Genomic DNA, 19,243 nt, shown 5'->3' with positions numbered 1-19,243 from the left:
GAGATCCTGGAGCGAGGTCCCAATAAACACCACATCCATCTTGGACGTCAAACAGAACCCTGATCTGAAACAGAACACGGAACCCGTCAGCAAACACCAGGATCACCTGGACTGATGGATCTACTGTGGGAGGAGGGGGGGCCGCTGGGGGCTGGATGTCCACGTCCTCCAGGTTGTGGATCTGCAGATCACCAGAACCCTCCCTTCCAAATGATTCATGAGATGAAGGACCATATATGAGGCGGCCACAGGTCCCAGGATGGAGAACGTAGAACCTGCAGGGAACGTCCATCACACTGACGACACATGACTTCAGAGGAGAACCAACCTCCGGCTTCCTGGAGGTCCAGATCAGCTAACTGGCTAATGCTAAACAGCTGTGTGAAGCTACAAACAAAGGAATGTGGGTTCTGACGTGGAACATCTGCTGTTAAAGAAGAGCCAGGCGGAGAGCGGGAGCTTCCAGCCCCTTCCAGCGGGGGGGTGCTGCTGACAGGTGGAGGTGGATCTGAGTTGGCCATGAGATGAAAACACCTCGTGAAGGTTCCTTCTGCCCGCAGGAACAACAACCAACCAAACTAGAACGTCAGCGTTCCAAGTATTTGATCTGTGTTTTAATTCAAACCTGGTGGATCATCAGACCCTTTGCTCTCCGGGTTCTCAAGATGGATCACCAGGAACCGATGGCGTGGAAGACCTGACGGAGGAACCTCATCCCGCCGGCCGACATCGTCTGATCTGACATGGAGCCACAGCTGCACTTTGGTCACGATGGCAACGACCGCGTCGTCGGCAATGGCAACATTCACCGTGTCGGAAATGGCCAAGTTTCCTCCGGAAAGGGACGAGAAAAGGAGCACGTGTGGACTGGAGGTCTGAAAACTTCCTGTTGGAAAGAAGGGGCTCCTGGACGTCCACAGAGAAGGTCCCGCAGGCAACCCGAAGCTGCCGTCTTTATCTGACAACGATCGCAAAGCTACCGCGCCGGCTGCGCCTCCGACAGGATGACGGTCCGGCTAAGACGACTGATATGCTAACGGTCGTTTAGCACTTTAGCAGCACGCTAAGTCAGAAACATCCATGAAGCCTTCAGTGGCCTAGCAGGCTCGCTAACTGCTAGCAGGCTCGCTAACAGGCCAGTGAGCGCAGGTGACGAAGTGATGAAGCCGACGGGCCTCCGGACAGGAAGTGGGCCGGCCCGCTCACGTGACTCTGAGCCCGGAGAACATTCCAGAGCGCTGAAGGTCCGCGTTTGTTTACACAAACAAACGGGCGGTGACTCAGATCCTGCTCCGCCCGGAGAAGGTCCTGCTTCCAATTACTCCTCGGACGACTCCAGACCAGACGGCTGGAATGTGGGGGTCTGCTTCAAGAAAATAAACAGAGCTCTTTGTCTCCTGGGAGGACCTTCCAGAAGGTTCTGGTCTGCCGCGCTCTGTGAACGGCAGGTTCCCCACCCAGAACCAGAACCGAGGAAGAGAAGATCCAGCTCTGAGGGAAACGGACGGTCGAGCTTCTGACCAATGAGACGTCTGCGTTCAGAGGAACAGCCGGGCAAGAATTCACATCCGATGCTGGCTTGAAGGACCTCCAGGAACCAGGTTCTGTGGACAGAACTCAAACCCTGCTCAGGGGTCTCAGAGGACCCCATCCTGGTCCTGGTCAGGGGCAGCAGTGAAGAGCTTCACACCTCCATAAGGCCATCGAGGACCAATCGGAGCTGACTCAGAACTGACCTCACTGTAACTGTACTGTTGCTGTAACTTACTGTCCGACATCTCCGATTGGACGGCAACTAACCACCTGAAGCTCAACCTCGACGAGACTGAGCTGCTCTTCCTCCCGGGGAAAGGTTGTCCACACAGAGACCTGGCCGTCACCACTGACAACACCATGGTAAGGCCAAGCACAACTGCGAGAAACCTGGTGTGCAACCGTCCCAAATTCTCCCTCACACTCCCCTTCTTATGTTCCTTCACCTGCTCCTGGTAGCATCGAGTCCAAGACCCTGGTGCTCGTCTACCGGCCGGTGAATGGGACGTCCCGTCTTATCTCCAGGATCAGGTCCAGCCACCCGTCCCTACCCGTCCCCTCCGATCCGCCACCTCTGGGCGACCGTCCACCCGTCACTCGGAGCCCCGGCTGCAGATCCGACCGGTCTCGGATCTTCTCGGTCTCGGCTCCTCGGTGGTGGAACGAACTCCTGGAAAAGGTCAGAACGGCGGCGTTGCCGGCCATCTTTCGCCGTGAGCTGAAAACGTACCTCTTCACAGAGCACTACCACACTAATCACACTTAGACCCCAACCCCAGAAAGAATAAAATAATACAAATAAAAAGACGATGAAATGATTGTAAGTATGTACATGGTTCTGAGATGGCTACTTGGTTGAGTGGTCACTTCTGACTAACGACTTCTGGTACTTCGGATCTTTCGTGACTGAATTGCACTTCTTGTAAGTCGCTTTGTATGAAAGCATCTGGCAAATGACTGGAATGTAATGTGATGTAAAATGTAACGTAAAAGCCCAGGAATGAGATCCTCAGAACCTCTGGGGGAGAGGCCTCCTTGGGTCAGGAGAAGACCCCGGGCAGCAGGAGCTTCTGGCAGCTTCTTATCAGGGAGGAATGCCTGTTGACTCAAAGCCTGATTTAGATTTGATGTGGAATTTCCTGCCAGGGTAGATCCAGGAGGCAACATCTCCAGCAGAGCGGGAGGAACCGAGAACCTCCACGCAGGGACCGAGAAGAACCGGCTGCACGGTTCTTCTCTGCACTTTCTTCTGGACCAGAGATGGTCTGGTCACAGTGACAGAGTGCTGAGAAGGTGAGGGGGATGAAGATCCTCAGTGAGGCAAAGCAAAGGAACGTTGAGGTTCAGTCTTCTGAAACAACATCCTGTGAAAGCATAGCTTAGCATACAGATACAACAAGGGGAGGCTCCTCGATGGCTGCGGCCGTTATGCTAAGCTAAGTCATAAGAGCTAAGTCAAAGCTAAGTAAGCTAAGTCATACGCACCGAATGAAACCTCTCCTCCCAGATGAAGGAGGAACCCCTGAAGAACAGCAGGCAGCAAGAAGGTTTGCTACAGTGGACTTTAATGTGGTTCTTGCACAGACAGGTTCGAACCTGCAGGTCACATGACACCAGCAGAGCCCCCTGTAATCTGGATACACGTGTAATCTGGATACATGTGTAATCTGGATACACTTTCAGGACGGACACGAATGACCTGGAGGAAGACGAGTTTCCGTGGTCCCACCTTCATCCGGCCCACGGAACCCCCAGAAGGAACCAGGAAACAGATGTTGCTGTGCAGATTCCAACATGAGGTCCATCCTCGGGTTTGCTATGTTTCCATGACGACAGGAGGTGGAGGTGCAGGTGGAGAAGAGGTGGAGGTGGATGTCTGGAGCCTCCAGGACGTGGAATTCAGGCTGGGCTGAGTGCTGAGGTCACATGACGTCTCAGCAGACCTCAGCGTCCAATCGCCTTCCACTTCAAATCCAACGCTTATAAATATGAGTGTCTTCTGCAAAGCTAACATATCTGGTGCTAAGCTAAGCTAAGCTAAGCTAGCTGTCAGCGAGTGGCTTGTGATTTCACACAAAGAAATTAAAAACCTTCCTCTGTGTTTCAACCTTCGTATGACCTTCTTGGAGGTTCTCAGGAACCTAATGCTTTCACTCTTTGACTAAAGTGACGCTGGCGAAGCTCCAGGAGGAGGTCCAAAGTCAGACATGGGTGAGCATCTGCTCCTGAGGAGGTGCTGGTCAGCGACAACCTGTGGCCACAGCTTCAAGTGAGAAGATAAACCAGGCCAGAGGTTCCAAAGCCGCAGTTCCTCAGATGTCCGGAAGATGCCGAAGATCAGGAGGTGACTCAAACTTCCCTGGAGCTCCGTCGGTGGCGCCGCCGCGATTCCAGCGACCTTCTCCTGTGAAGGTCTCGGACTGTGGTCTCCTCAGGCGCTGAAGCTTCTCAAGTGCTTCCGTGTCCTCCAGCGGCAGCATCTCACCAGCAGGACCGAGGCCAGCGCCAGGCACGACAGCGTCACCACGGCAACCATGGCGTAGCTGTGCCTGCGGCGCTCCCGACACATCTCCTGGGTCACCTTCTCCATGCTGACGGGCTCCGAGTGCCGGTCGCGGACGCAGGTCACCGTCTCGATGTCGGGAACCACCACGGCGGAGTTCTGGACCAGGTGCAGGAAGCCCAGGTTGCCGCAGCAGCTCAGGGGGTTGGAGGCCATGTAGAGGGTCTTGAGGGAACCTTCCAGAGCCAGGATGGTCCTGGACTCCAGGGTCACCAGGTTGTTGTTCTGCAGGTTCAGAGACTCGATGGAGGACTCTTTGTTCCACTGCGGCAGAGAAGTCAGCTGGTTCGTGGAGAGGTCCACATACCTCAGGCTCTTCAGCGAGGACAGATCCGTCGTCAGACTGGAGATGTTGTTCTCCTTCAGGAGGAGGTGGACAAGGGAAGCCTCCAGACCGGACAGGGAGTCCGGATCCATGTCGAGGCCTGGGTTGAGGGACAGGTCCAGCAGCTCAAGAGGGGTGTTCTTGAAGGCGTGCGCCGGCAGGAACCCCAGGTTGTTGTCAGAAAGGTAGAGGAACCGGAGGTTGGAGATGGAGGAGAAGGACACGCAGCCCGGAGCCTCGCCGAGGTTCTGCTCAGTGTCCGGGGTGCAGATTTCCACATTGTTCTGCTGGAGCTGCAGGAGCTCGATGCTGGGGAGACCCCGGAAGGTCCGATGGTCCAGCCTGGTGAGGTCATTCCCCTGGACGAAGAGCCGCTCCAGCGACGGGAGAGCGTTCTCCTGGAAGCTCAGGCCCTGCAGAGAGTTGTAGCTGAGGTCCACGGTCCTCACCTTCTGCAGGAGGTCTTTGTTGGAGACGGCGAACCGGCCGATGCAGTTGTTGCTGACGTTCAGAAGCTCCAGCGACTCCATGCAGCGGAAGAAGGACTGGCGGACGGACCGCAGCTGGTTGTAGCTCATGTCCAGGTGGAGAAGATGCAGCAGGACGTTCTGCTTGTTGCCCTGAGCCTCGGAGATGTTGACGCTCTGCAGGCGGTTCCGAGACACGTCCAGGTGTTCGATGACGTTGTTGACGGGGAGAAGAGGGAAGTAGAACATCTTGTTCTGGCTGAGGTCCAGGGAGACCAGGTCGTAGGAATCAAAGGTCCTGGAGCTCTGGAAAAGCTCGATGCTGTTCCTGCTGAGGTTGAGGATCTTCAAATGCCGCAGGTTGAAGTCAACGATGCAGGTGATGGAGTTCTTGGACAGGTCCAGCTCGGTCAGGTGACCCAGTGAGTCAAAGGCGCCGTCTTGGATATCCAAGATGACGTTGTTGTGGAGGCTGATCCTCCTCAGAGCCGAGGAGCCGCTGAAGGTCTCGGGAGATATCCTGGTGATGCTGTTGCCGCTCAGGGAGAGGTTCACCAGGGACGGAGAGTCGGCCAGGAGGAAGCGGGACATCTCAGTGAAGAGCCCGTTCCCAGAGAGATCCAGGGACTCCACTGCCGTGAGGCGCCCAACGTGGGTCCTCGACAGCCCCAAGACATCGAGACGGTTCCTGGACAGATCCAGAACCTTGAGGTTCACCATGTCCTCGAAGATCCCGGGCTGGATGAAGTTAATTTTGTTGGCGTGGAGATTCAGGCGCTGGAGGTCCTTCTGAAAGGCCAGGGTCTCCTCCGTCAGGTTCTGCAGCTGGTTTTGAGAGAGGTCCAACGTCTGGATCCCAGGAGGAAGGTCCTCCGGGGCTCGTCTGAGGCTGAGGTCCCTGCAGACCACGTCCCTATGGACCTGGAACCAGAACAACCACCGTGAGAACAGCCAGAACCTTCCGGAAACATCTGCGTAACAAAGTGGATCGGCGGGAGATGGTTCTCCTGACGCGACCCTCAGTGCAGGTTCTTTTAAACATCTGCCTCCACCCGGTTCCGCTCGTGGAACCCCCCCCCCCGACAGCGACCTTCCTCAAAGTTCAAAACAAAACTGAGGTTTAACCGTAATGGAAACGGGCCATTCCTGAAGTCCTGGTTGACCAGGAGGGCCCGGTTCTCCTGGACGGAGCTTCTCTGTTCTGTTTCAACTGAGGCCATTTCTCAAGAAAGACCTCCACCTTCACCCTGGGGCTTCCTGGAGAACGTGAGGGAACATTCACACAGCAAGAACGTGGCTCCCTTCCATCGGGTCTTCGTACTATTAGAAGTAGTACTCCGTCTCTGGTCCACCAGTACCTCTACTTGTAGTGACAAGAGGGCCGGCTGCCGCTGGAACCCCCCCGGCTCCAGTTCCACCTGCACCTGCAGCTCTTTGGAGAACCCCGCCCTGGAAGCAGCAGGTTTCACTTCCAGGCCGGTTCCCGGCAGAAGCTCCCTGCGCTCTCAGGAAGCGGCCCATTGTTTGCCTCGAGGCCGGGGTTTCCAGCGGAAGTAGATCCTGTCAAACAGGAAGTGATGCGGCCTTGTGATGTCACAGCTTTGAGGCCACCTGACTGAGACAAAGAACCTTCAGAAGGAGTCCGTTTCTCCGGGTTCTCCGTGTCCAAACAACCCTCTCCAGGTGCAGCTGCGCAGAGGACAACCACTGTTCTACGACCAGAGGACCTTCTACTGTGGTCCAAGTATTCGTACTTTACTCAGTCATACTGACATTACTTCCAAATACTTCGCTATCTTCCATGGACAACTTGACGAATACTTCTAAAAGTACAACGGTACCACCTACCAGTACCACCGTCACTGCTCACCCACCCAAAGGATCTCAAAGTACTCGGGGTACTGCATCACATACACAGATGTAATAGAATAGTGCAGTATACATGAGTGTGTGTAGTACAGGCAATACATATAGTATGGTATATAAAGTATACCTGGTGTATGTCGTATTCACAATACGCTCAGTATATATAGCACATGTAGTACACATCTGTAGTACATCTAGGACACACTGTACTTGGTACACATGGTGACCGTGGTTACCACTTACCATCCAACATGGCGGCGAGTCCTGTTGGCGGCCGGCGGACGCGGGGCATCCCAGCATCAGCAGGAGCAGCAGCGGGACGGCGGCCATGACGGGACGGCCGGGGGCGGGGCTTCCGGCCTGCCCGGGGGCGGGGCTTCCGGCCTGCCCGGGGGCGGGGCTTCGGGGGTCGCGGGTGGACGTTCCATCCGAGCCCAGGAGGACCCGCCTGGAAGGGACGCTCGGAGCCGAGCTCCTTCTCAGCCGGGGAACCCGAGGAACGTCGCGTCCCGCTCCGAATCCGGGACGAGAACCCGAGAACATCCGTCCTGCAGAAGACACGCCGGAACCCGAGTCGCCTGCTCCGTTCCAGGAGGACACCGGCGTCGTCCCTCGGACCTTCGCTCCCGCAAGGAACCTGACCATCATCTGGAGGAAAGAGGTCAGGGACGGGCGCCGGAATGTGAGCGCTGAAGGTCTGCAGAACCCACGGAGAACCAAGGGAGAACCCGGGAACAGTCAGGGGGCCACGTTCAAAATGGAGGTTGTTTCTCGTCAGCCGGTGGATGGTCTTCTTCACAACGGTCTCCTCAGTCCACCCTCCTCCTCCTCCAGATGTGCTCCTGACCTGCTCCCATGGGACAGAGAACTACAGACTGACTGCTAAAAACTACAAATGGACGACAAAGCAGAGAAGAGCAAATGACCGGAGCTGGTCTCCTCATGGACTGGAACCAGCTCAACATCTCATCTTCAATGGCCTGGAGCTCCGCAAAACTTCTAGATCTCCTCCAACCTTCTAGCTCTCCTTCAAACCTCTGGATCTCCCCCAACCCTCTGGATCTCCTCAAGACTGCTGGATCTCCTCCAACCCCCTAGATCAGCTCCAACCCTCTAGATCTCCTACAACTCTCTAGACCTTCTCCAACCCTCTGGATCAGAGGTGTCAAACTCATTTCTCATGGCGCCACATACGGCCTGGGTAGATGTCCAGTGGGCCGGACCATTAAAATAATAGCATATTCAACAATAAATAACCAAAATATCATATCTTTCCTCTGTTTTGGTGTAAAGAAGTACAAGGACATTAGAAAATCTTGGATTTAATGAACAATCCTTTTATAAAACATTTCATGAAACACCTCATATTTCCTCAGACAAAAGTGCAATTTACTTTTATCATCCACATGTTTGCATTGCAATCACGTGATCATGCGATCCCACTGATCGTACAAAGACACAAAACTTTAACAAGTAATTGGTACTGAAAAATATTCTAATGCACTTTAAGATTAAATGAGACTTACAAAGAAAGGGATTTTTAAATAATTTCCACATGTGCATATAAAATCTAAATTGAATCCCTGCCTTCACCCTCCAAACTAAAAAGAGTGCTATTAAATGTGTAAGGAAGAAAGTGTTCACCTGTAAATGTGTAAACTTCATCCATGAAACATGCAAACACTTACAAGACATACTGAAAATGTATGGAGTTGCATGAACAGTAGAATTCCATCATACTCGTTTGGAGTGAAACTGGTGACTTAACTTTAAATTGCACATTTTCACTAGTAATTAGTTAGCTGGCTTTTACCGCTGCATCACTGATTTCTCAGCTCTGGGTGAAAGTGGACGCTGTTTCCTCAGACCTGCCAGCGATTGGTTGATCTTTTCTCTTCTCAGTTTCTTTGAAAGCTGTCATATTTTTTGCTCTGATGAGTCTCGTATAATCTCATATATTATATTCCTTAAATACCGAAACTTGTAGCAAACACGCCAAGCGCAAAGGTGGACGTAGTCAATTTTTCTTTGAAAATTCGACACTTTTTAACTACTTTTCTCTGTTTTGATAACGACATTTTGGCTAATGAGGGCGTAGCAGGAGGTGGAGAACGGGGTAGAAAAAACGTCATAACAAGCAGCAGGTGGTGCATCGATAACGTCTGCTGATTGGTCCGTCTCAGTGATGCGGATTGTCGTCTCCTCTGACCAAAATAGTGCGCCCCCTAGCGGAAAATTCTCGAATTGCACTTAATTTAAAAAAAAATCCTTGTCTTTTAAGCATTTTTTCACTTTCAAATTATCCTGAGGGCCTGGTTGAACCTCCTTGCGGGCCGGTTCCGGCCCGCGGGCCGTATGTTTGACACCCCTGCTCTAGATCTCCTTAGATCCTCTGGAGCTCCTTCAAACCTTTGGACCTCCATCAACCCTCTAGAGCACCTTCAACCCTCTAGACCTCCTTCAAGCCTCTAGATCTCGTTCAACCCTCTAGAGCTCCTCCAACCCTTCGGAGCTCCTCCAACCCTCTAGATCTCCTTCACACCTCTGGAGATCCTCCAGACCTCTGGATCTCCTCCAACCCTCTGGATCCCCTCTAACCCTTTGGAACTCCTCCAATCCTCTAGATCTCCTCCAACCCTCTGGAGCTCCTTCAAGCCTCTAGATCTCCTTCAAACCCCCGGAGCTACCCAAACCTTCTAGATCTCCTCCAACTCTCTAGATCTCCTTCAAGCCTCTGGAGCTCCTCCAACCCTCTAGATCTTCTCCAACCCTCTGGAGCTCCTTCAAGCCTCTAGATCTCCTCCAGCCATCTAGACCTCCTTCAAGCCTCTAGATCTCCTTCAAACCTCTGGAGCTCCTCAAACCTCTGGAGCTCCTCAAACCTTCTAGATCGCCTTCAAACCTCTGGAGCTCCTCCAACCCTCTAGATTTTCTCCAACTCTCTGGCGCTCCTTCAAGCCTCTAGATCTCCTCCAGCCATCTAGACCTCCTTCAAGCCTCTAGATCTCCTTCAAACCTCTGGAGCCCCTCAAACCTTCTAGATCGCCTTCAAAGCTCTGAAGCTCCTCCAACCCCCTAGATCCCCTCGAACCCTCCGGAGCTCCATTAAATGTTCTCCGACCTGCTGTCTTTTGGCTCCACAGGTTTTGGACGGAGAACTTGGAGATGATCCTTAAGGAGAAACATCTCTGAATAAAGCTTGATGTGAAAAAGCTCGAAGCGCCTCAAACATCTGCGTTCTGAAGATGAGCTCAAATCGAGGTTTGAGAAGAGCTTCCAACCCTCCCGTGATGTCCACCAGAGAAGATCAGACGTTTACCTTCAGCTGCGGACCTCCTGCCGCTCGGAGGTCTTCTTGCGCTCAAACCGCTCCTCGGTTCGGCTCCGGTTCCCGCGTCCGTCCCGGTCCCGGTCCCGGTCCTTATCTTGATCCTGATCCCGGTCCTGATCCCGATCCCGATCCCAGTCCCGGTCCGTGTGACGTCCTTCCCTCGCGCCCTGTGCCCCCCCCGCCCCCGGCGACTCACAACGGAGGCGCGAGGGTTCGAACCTCCGTGGCTCTGACGTCACTCAAACACAGGCCGGAAGTGACGGAGTGATCGATCAGCCGCCGATCGATCGTTGATTTCATGTCAATTACTGACGCAGATCAGTGACGTCAGACTTTGAAAAGTTTTCCCCTTTAAGTCTGAAGGGAGCAGAAGGACGAGAACTTTTGGAAGTCGCTCTGGATAAAAGCGTCTTCCAAAGACTGGGATGTCATGTGAGAAGAGCAGAAGACGAGAAGAAGACGAGAAGAAGAAGAGCAGAAGAAGAGGAGGAGAAGGTGGAGGTGGAGATGGAAGGGTGTTGCTGTTGGAGGTGCAGCGGAGTGAAGGAGCGCCTCCTAGCGGACGCACCGAGGGCTGAATGCAGATCTTCTTCATCCCGGTCTTCATCAGGATTCTCCTCCACAGGAGAACATCTGAAGGTCCAGGGTCCAGTTCTTCAGCGTGCGAACCAGGACTTCTCCGGCAGCCTGATCTGCCCGACCTCCATCCATCTACAGTTCAGGCCGAACCCACGTGGAGGTCTTCTCCAGGAGCCACCTGGAGTCGGAGGGATGTCGGCCGGAGCGGAGATGTTGGTAGAAGCAGCTCTGGCCGATTCCACGGTGACGGGAACCATCGCCTCGTTCAAAGCAGCTCCCAGAAGATCTACATTAAGATTTGTTGACTTGCATGAAGCTGGAAAGTATCTCCGAAAGCCTCGATGTCCATCGGTCCACGGTGGGACAATCTCCCTCTAAGTGGAGGAGGTTCACGACCGTGTCTCCTCAGGGGTGGCCGTCCTGAGAAGATGACTTCAGGAGCCCAGTAGAGGTTCTCGACGAGGTGAAGAAGAATCCCGGTCCGCTAAAGTCTGCCAGAACTCTCCGGTACCTGCTGACATCTCTGGGGACACATCTACAGGACATTAGATCTTCACCAAGGCGGAGGTCACACGATGACACCAAAGAGCACCCGGAAGCTCCAGGGTTCTGCTGGACAGACGGAACCAAGGAACCAAACCCTGTGGAGAGAAGAAGGCCGAGCTCACCTACACCTCACCGTGCTCTGCAGGTCGCTACCGTTGATGGGTTAGGCTTCCCGGGGGATTTCCCAAGTTCCCCAAGGCGTTTCAGAGGAGACCTCCTGGCCACTCGTCCACCGGCCGAAGCTCCGAGGCAGGTGACGGAGCAGGACCGCGACCCAAAGCTCTGAAGTAAAGCAGCAACAGAAGAAGATGCACCGTCTAGAGTCCCGACCTCAACCCCGTGGAGACGCAGTGGGACAGAAGAAGAGGGACGGTCCAGAGGTCAACCTGCACCTTCAGAGGCCGGGTTGAGGTTTCTGCTGCCAAAGGTCAACCGGGTCCGGGTTTCTTGGGTTCTTGCACCGGTTCCTCCTGAACAGGGAACAGAGTTCCTTCAAGCCGCTTGTCAGTTGTGATGTGGATGAAGGTCAGACGTCCAGGTCACTCTGAGGGTCTGGGCTTCTTCTTGCAGCTCAGCCGTCGGCTCCTTCCGCCTCCTCAACCCCGGCGAGGACTCGTCTGCTTGAATGAAGACGCGCCTGAAGGCACCACGCGGGAGCAGATCAGGCTGGACCTGATCTCCCGTCGCCATGACGACGGAACACATTTGTTTGCTCGGCAGCTCCGGATCACAGGAAGCCAGATGTCAGTGGAGGAGCCGGAGGGAACCCTGAGGGACGCTGAGGAGATGGCCTTACCTTCTCCTGCTCTGCTCCACCATCTCCACCTCCCTGTCTGCCCGTCTATTCCAGCAGTGCACCGGTGTGTGTGTGTGTTGCAGGTGGAGGGGCTGCAGAGCAGCGGCGCCCCCTGCTGGCCTGCGGGAGCAAAGAAGCAGGCGAGGCATCTGATTGGCTGAGAGTATTTTATATAAAATGCGGTCAGGCAGACGAGCGGCGGCACGGAGCGTTTACAAATACATCTGAGAAGAAGAGGAGGAGCCTCTGCCGGGCCCACGTCCAGGAGACCAGCAGAGGCTGAGCACAAGGCACTAAATGTACAACATTCCAGTTCTAAGGCCGTGGCGGGGGCGGGGCTTGTCTCCACGGCGATGACCTTAAGCGCAAAAACACCTCCTCCCGTCGGCGGCCGGACATTCATAATTTACTTTACAGCACAATTTATACAACAGACCACACAGCTGGAACAACAAGCTCCTCAGGGGTGGAGGACGGTGGAGATGGGTGGAGGTCCAGGGACGGACCCGGAGAAAGATGACCCGCGGCGTCTCGGCTGCACGTCGACGGCGGAGCGAGGCCGTCACGGGCGGAGGCCGCGAGACGAGGCCGAAGCTCACGTCAGTTTTGGTCACGTGACCTTGGAAGAATAAATAACGAGGACAGAGGGCGCTCGGTCCACAGCTAGCACGCTAAGCGCTAACACGCGACAGTCTTCGGTTCGGACGTGGGCTCCGGCTCTCCTGGAGGACCACCTGGGATCTTCTCTCGGGCGGGAGCACGCGGGCCACAGAAGACGACCTTCCGAGGCGTCGCCCGCGAAGCTCCTCTGGGCCGGGCGGCGCCTCCGTCCTTCTTGACGGACCTCGCCCCAATGGAATGACTGCGGGGAACGATTCAAGTAACCATGGCGACAGGGGGCGGAGCCTCGGCGTCTTCGCCCGGGTTCCGAACCCAGAGTGGATGAAGGCGCCGGGTCTCGGAGGTCAAAGGTCGCGGGGAGGCTCCCGGGGTCACGTGACAAACGGTTAAGACTCGGAGGAGATGCGGGGCGGAGAACATGGAGCAGGAGAACCACGGACACCGAGGAAGAGGCGGGTCTGGAATGTGTGCGAGGAACATGGGATTTGGTCCGGAAGCTCGAGGTTCATGCAGATAAAGCTCTTCCTCCAGGAGAACCCGTGTTCCGCCCCGGCGGGCGGAAGAGCGTGAGTACGTCCGCAGGCCGGGTTCCTTGGAGGCGGGCCGGGCGAAAAGGAACCGGCAGATCCTTCCGCAGGACCGGAGAACCCGGACCGTCTGCAGCCGGACGCCCGAGGGGCGCTGGTCGTCATGACGACCGTGGGCGGAGTCCGTCCGCCGGACGCCGACGTTCCCTCTCGCCTGAGCCGCTCGGTTCCGAGGGGCGGCTCGGAACCCGACTTTGAGCGACCGGTCGGAACCGGCAGGTGGAGCCGCCAGGTGAGAAGGAACCGGCGGCGGGTTCTCCTCCACGGTCCGAACGGACGCCGGATTACAGGAGAGGAAGCTGAGCGGGTCTGAGGTTCTCCAGGTACAACGTCTCACCTGCTGGGAATGGACGGGTTCCATAGCGGAACCAAGACATTGATTTAGAACCAAGGGTCTGTGTGGGCGAGATGTTCTCCACCCAGGAGGTCCGGTCCGCCTCGGCAGATCGGACCGGCGCTCCGGAGTGTTTTGGTGCTAAGGCAGTACTTGGTTCTGGTGGTTCTAGTTCTACAGGAGTGGTGTGGCTGGAGGAGCCTCCTGGGACCGGACCTCCTGTCAGAGGAGCTCCAGGAGACCTTTCTTTGGAATGGATCGCGGAACAGCGGCACGTTTTCAAGGCGGACAAAAACAACCCCGCCCGACGGAGGTCCGGAGCTTCACCGAGGCGGCTTCTTCTGTCAGTTTTTGCGGATGTCGGCGTAAACCACGGGCTCCATCTTGTGGAAGGAGTTCTTGCTGCCGGAGTGGTCCAGCTGGGCGTAGATCACCGGGCCCTGGAAGAGAACCGCACCGGCGACGTCACAACAACCTCCGCAACACTTCTACGACAGCTGGCTGAGTCTCTGCCTTCCAAACATCTCAGTGTCACCGCTGACCTTTCTGCTCTTCATCCTCTCTGAGACCCCCCACCTTCACCCCCACCTTCACCTTCACCTTCACCAGCCTCTGCTGCTTCCTGATCTACGGTCGCCTCTTCCACCCTTCGCTCTTTCCCTGGCCCGAGGAGGCCCTGCTTCACGCAGCTTCTGCCAGGAGAGGGACCCGCTGCGGTGCACGGCTGGAGACCGAGACCGAGACGAGGACGGCCACAAGGTCCAGACCTCCACGAGGACCGCAGAAGCTTCCTCCTCCCCCGGCGGTTTGTCCCTCCCGAGCGTCCGGTCCTCGGTCTCTTCTGGACGTTCTAAAGGTTTTCAGACCAAATGGGTCGTCCCGTGTGAGAAGACCAACGGCAGGCTGCAGTTCCACCACTGGTCAAACCCTGCTCCTCCAGGCTCCGCTTTCCTGAGGAGAACCCGGTTCTGAGATGTTCCCTGCCTACCCATGCCCTCCACCTGGGCTGGGCTCTGCACACCACTTTGTAATTTGGAGCTGGATCTCTTCACTTTCACTTTCACTATCGCGCGTTCTTTAGCGGATTCACATGCTACACTTTCTTTGTGCCTACTCTGGACCAGGTCTGAGGCCTGAGGTGGACTCCGGACCGGGTCTGAGGTGGACCCGGAACAGACACGTCATCACATTCCCGTTGTGCGGCTGCCGGTTCTGCAGGTTCCCCGGCTCCTACCTGCAGCGGACCCAAGGGGCTGGTGCACCTGGAGCCCTCCCGCCCGGACTCCACCTTCTTTGGCGGCTGCGGAGCCTGAGAGCTCCTGCTTTCCAAGGTGGTGCATCTAGTGGGGGTTGTGTTTGCGCAGGTGCGGAGCGGTCAGATGGAGACACAGCGAACAACGACACAAGACACAAAACCATGAGATGAGCGGGGAGAACAGGAGAACCCGGGGTCGCCGGGAGGAACCGGAGGTGCAGCCGTTCACGCCGAGGTGATGCGGGACGGATGAGGGACGGACGGGAGGAGACATCTACGTCTCCTGACTGTCAAGGGACGACTTCTGAGGCCCCTCTAAGGGTCGCGGTGCCTTCCAGCAGGCGTGTCTGCCGCTCAGACCAGGTGAAGGTACGGCCGTCAGAAAGCCGACGCCGCATCACCCTTCACTCGGCTGGGACGGAGCTCCACCGGGAGCGGGTGGAACGGCTGCACCTCCGGCACAGACAACCGCGGCAGATACATCTACCTGGACGAGCCACACCTGCGTCGGAGAGGAGCGAGGAGAGGGTAGGCGGGACGGTGTTAGTCGGCTAGCAGAGTGTTAGCAGAGCGGGTCACCAGAGCAAACAGAAGCCCCACCGAGCAGCAGGACTCTGGAGAAGAACCACGCCTCCCCTTCCGGGACAGGAGGAACCATCAGGCAGCAGATCCCTCCTCCACCGGGATTATGGGTTAGTGGGGAGGAGGACCGGGAGCCCACGGGTTAACAGAGCGGAACTGCTCCATGCAGTTAGAAGGCGGCGACGTCCGGGTCGAACCGAGGAGAGTCACAAAAGCATCCGGGTCCAGAAGGTTCCCGGGCAACAGACGGGACCGGGTTCCGTTCGGTGGAACGTTATCTATCGCGGCGGAACGACCTTCGGCCGAAGGCGGAACCCGAGGAACCCGATACCTCCGCTCTCCCGGACGCCGAGAACACTTACCCTTCGTAGTCGTTTCCACGGTGACGGATCTTCAGGGCGTAGTAGACGGTGCCGATGACGAGGAGCAGCAGCAGCAACATGCCGCACACGGCGCCGATGACCAGGGGGGTGTTGGTCTGAGGGAACGACTCTGGACAGACACAGGAGATGTGGCTCCAAAAGCGACGACAAACGCCTCGCGCTGAGGTTCTGAGCGACCTCCTCACGTCAGCACTCCTTTTCTGAGTAAGGTTTATCTCTGGGATCCATCAGGACCTTCGCGCTTCCTCTGGCTCCACCTGTGCTGCCGCCAACCCTTTACTGCCCCCAGATCTTCAGCTTCACCCTTTGTTACCACATTCTACACCAAGGCGGGACCTCCAGGGTGCCACCAAGACCTCAAGAAGGCGGACCTCCTTTACCTCAGCTGTCACAGCTCGATGTCCACCCTGGAGATGCTGGTCCTCAGCAGATATCCCCCCCCCCCCGGGGTTTAACCCCTTCATCTCACTAACATCACCTGGAGACACTCCAAGGATAGATGAAGACCTGATGGCCTGATGTCAGGTGGCCTTCATCACCGATCAATGCCGGACAGTATTGGTAAACATATTGGTGGGTTCATGTTGGGGTCCCACACTGTGGTTATGCTGAGCAGAACCTTCCAGAGAACATCTAAGAACATCTTCATGTTTCCAGAGGGTGCAGCAGGTGGTACCAGACTATTACAGGTTCTACTACCAAGGTGTGTGTGTGTGTGTGTGTGTGTGTGTGTGTGTGTGTGTGAGGTTTCCCCAGTAACAGAGAACTGATCTCCACCTTTGAGGACCACCCTCAGCTCGGTCCTGGACGGCGTCCCGGAGATGTCAGGCGGGTTCCTCACGTCGCAGACGAAGGTCCCGTTGTCGCTGAAGTGGACGGGGCTGAGCTGGATGGACACGTCCTTCTTGTTGAAGTGTCCGATCAGACGGACCCGGTCCTTGAACTCCGAGGGTCCGGGGTAACTCCTCCCGAAGCACGAGTAGAAGATCTGCAGGGGGAGGAGGAGGAACCACTGAGAACGAGGCCCGGGGAGACACCGCACCTCAGCCGGTGCAGGATCACCCGGACCGGGAGAAGGTCCTGACGGAGAGCGTCAGCACGTCAGGAGGCCAGAGAGCTTCCTGACAGGAGAGCAAACAGGAAGTGTCAGACAATGAGAGCTGAGGCTGAAACTACGACGCCATCATTTCTGACCCACCGGAGTCGGAAATGAACGCGCGTCCCGGCGAGGCGAGTCAGCTGAGCGTCAGCTGACCGTCTGCTGAGCGTCAGCTGACCGTCCCTCAGGAGACACTTCGAAAGCGGCCTTCTTCTTGTTCTTCTCCTCTGGGCTGCTCCCTTCAGGGGCCTCAGCTGCCTCCATCTAAGCCTCTCCTCTCACAAACGTCCTGTCCTCCAGCCACAGATCTTCTCTGGTCTTCTACATGTCGGTAGACGGAGTTCAGGTCTTGGTTGTTGATCTTTCACACTGAATCAGAGCCTTCTCAAAGCTCTGGAAAAACCGGGCCCGGCAGAGAAGCCCCAGGACCTTCTGCACCTCCTGAGCCGAGGTTGAAGGTTTGAGGACGGAGCCTCGGCTGCGAGCGGGAAGGCTCGGGTTGTTTCCTGAATTGGTCGGACCGAGATCTGCGACGGAGCTGCAGAACCGAACCGGAGACTAGCCGGGACTCTGTGGAGCGCACGCCCACGGCAGGAGGTCCTTCTGCGGCTCCTCGGACTCACCGTCAACCGGGCCGAGGAAAGGTTGTAGATGCTGGCGTCCGAAAGAAATCCAGAGCGTGCGAAGGAAGCTTCACCGCGAGCGGCACAGAAAGAAGAAGGGAGCGCTTCATGAACTTCATGCTGCCGGAGCCGCGTCAGAAATAAACAAGAAATGGTGTCGACCAAACACCGAGGTCGCCGTCCGGCCGGACCTGCGTCCAGGACAGAAAGCTTGTCCTCCATCGGCGGGACCACGAGATCGGAGCGGGGACGGCGCGCAGCGACCGTCCCGGGCCGGGCCGAGGACTCACCACGTACGGGGAGCTGGAGAACTTGCTGTCGGGCTGACTGGACTGGAAGCTCCAGGTGACGCAGGTGCTGCTGTTGACCACTTCGTTGGACTTGAAGGTGCAGCGCAGGACGGCGGAGGTCCCGTTCTCCACGATCACCTCGGGGTCGGTGTGGATCTCGATGGTCAGGACGGATCTGCTGACTGAACACAAACGTTAGCCGAGGTTCCCGCCGCCGGAACGGAGGGGAGACGAGGAGAACCCCGGTTCCGTCCCGCCGAGAGGCCTTTCTACGTCCTCTGGACGGCCAGGTGACCTTCGGTGATCCGAAGTCCTCCTGGTTTTAGGTCCCGGTGACTCGTCGATCCCCCCCCGCCCCGCGGTTCCACCTTCAGGACCAGCACGCTGAGGCCGATTCCGGGACCTTCATACATCTGCAGCATCTCCTGCCTCCCCCCCCCCTGAAGGAACAATGGCTCCAACAATGGAGAGGATGTAAACAAACCGGCGGTGGGGGCAGGAGATGCCGGTCCTTCCTGACGAGGACGGAACCGGACTCGCCTCCGGATCCTGCTCTCGTCCTCTCTTTGCTTTTCAAAACATCTCCCCAGGTCGTCCCCTCAGCTTCGCGGACCGGGACCCGGATCCGGAGGACCGGACCGGATCCGAGGCCCTTCGCTGGCGCGTCACAGTCCTGCGCCGTGCTTCACCTCACGGTGCCGGTGCTTCCGGGCCTCCCGGTCGAACCCTGGAACTCCGGCGGTGGGACGTCCGGTGTCCAAATGACCGCCCGTCCCGCGGAATCACGACACGTCGACTCCCGGGTCACCGACGGTCGGTCCGGTCCGGACCTCCGCGCTCGATCCGACCCCCCCTCCGGATCGGAACCGTCCCCGCTCCTACCGCCCCGGCGCGGGTTTTCTCCCGAACCGTCCCCGGGGTTCTGCCGTCCGTCCCCGCCCGCGGGAACAAAGCTGAGTGCGGGTGGAGCTCCGCGGAGGAGGCGCTCCGTCAGGCGCTTAGCAGCGCTAGCTAGCGGAGCTCCGGAGCCCCGGAGGCCCGGAGCCCCGGAGGCCCAGAGCCGCGGAGGCCCGGAGCCCCGACCCGCCGGACCTACTCACCGAGAGCCAGGCAGAGCGTGAGCCCGGCCAGGACGACGCTGCTCGGCCTTTTCACCTCCATCGTCGTCGGAACTCCACCCGCGGCCGCGGAGCGTTTCTCCACCCTGTCGATGCCGCTCGTCTTCTTCGCGGCCGGAGGTCGCGGCGGCCGGACGGGCGCGGCGACCTCCAGCGCCGGTGCCGCCCCCTGCGGGACGGGCGGGACCGACCCACGCAAATGACCGACCCTTCAAGTCGTCACTCAACGCGGGAGCTCACCCACTGTCAAATATTGAAATATTAGGCTTCTCCCGCATCATAGAAACAAACACACACGTCTGGTTATCGATCACAGGTCTGTTTGGTCCAATGTTTGGAGATTAA

The 19,243-nt window shown here is 57.0% G+C and overlaps 2 protein-coding genes and 1 long non-coding RNA gene across 6 annotated transcripts; 1 reads left to right on the top strand and 2 right to left on the bottom strand.

Annotated features, from left to right (window-relative positions):
- The first annotated feature begins 953 nt into the window (after positions 1-953).
- Positions 954-3,350, top strand: LOC147213632 (uncharacterized). 2 transcript variants are annotated; one of them, XR_015104459.1, is made up of 4 exons: positions 954-1,896; positions 1,993-2,212; positions 2,685-2,826; positions 3,217-3,288. It is a non-coding gene; the product is annotated as an uncharacterized LOC147213632 (long non-coding RNA). The 2 variants fall into 2 exon arrangements; XR_015104458.1 differs by lacking the exon at positions 2,685-2,826 and having other exon boundaries at positions 3,217-3,350.
- A 91-nt stretch (positions 3,351-3,441) lies between these two features.
- Positions 3,442-10,511, bottom strand: lrrc32 (leucine rich repeat containing 32). 3 transcript variants are annotated; one of them, XM_086142687.1, is made up of 3 exons: positions 10,074-10,511; positions 6,998-7,622; positions 3,442-5,809 (listed from the first exon to the last, which is right to left on the bottom strand). In XM_086142687.1, the coding sequence occupies exons 2-3, from the start codon at positions 7,400-7,402 to the stop codon at positions 3,965-3,967; spliced, it is 2,250 nt and encodes a 749-aa protein (XP_085998813.1). In that variant the 5' UTR covers positions 7,403-7,622; positions 10,074-10,511; the 3' UTR covers positions 3,442-3,964. The 3 variants fall into 3 exon arrangements, with proteins under 3 accessions (XP_085998813.1, XP_085998815.1, XP_085998814.1); XM_086142689.1 differs by having other exon boundaries at positions 6,998-7,604; XM_086142688.1 differs by having other exon boundaries at positions 6,998-7,601.
- Positions 10,512-12,159: 1,648 nt separating this feature from the next.
- On the bottom strand, positions 12,160-19,029 carry mpzl1l (myelin protein zero-like 1 like). The gene is made up of 6 exons (XM_086142271.1): positions 18,881-19,029; positions 17,781-17,962; positions 16,546-16,756; positions 15,748-15,877; positions 14,783-14,888; positions 12,160-13,988 (listed from the first exon to the last, which is right to left on the bottom strand). Exons 1-6 carry the CDS (start codon positions 18,939-18,941, stop codon positions 13,893-13,895), a joined length of 786 nt encoding a protein of 261 aa, XP_085998397.1. The 5' UTR covers positions 18,942-19,029; the 3' UTR covers positions 12,160-13,892.
- Positions 19,030-19,243: the final 214 nt, after the last annotated feature.

The sequence above is a fragment of the Fistularia commersonii genome, chromosome 35 (genome assembly GCF_037954325.1).
Source record: "Fistularia commersonii isolate RoL2024-O1a breed Wild chromosome 35, RoL_Fcom_v1.0, whole genome shotgun sequence".
NCBI lineage: Eukaryota > Metazoa > Chordata > Actinopteri > Syngnathiformes > Fistulariidae > Fistularia > Fistularia commersonii.
This window is presented reverse-complemented; position numbering and strand designations above follow the sequence as displayed.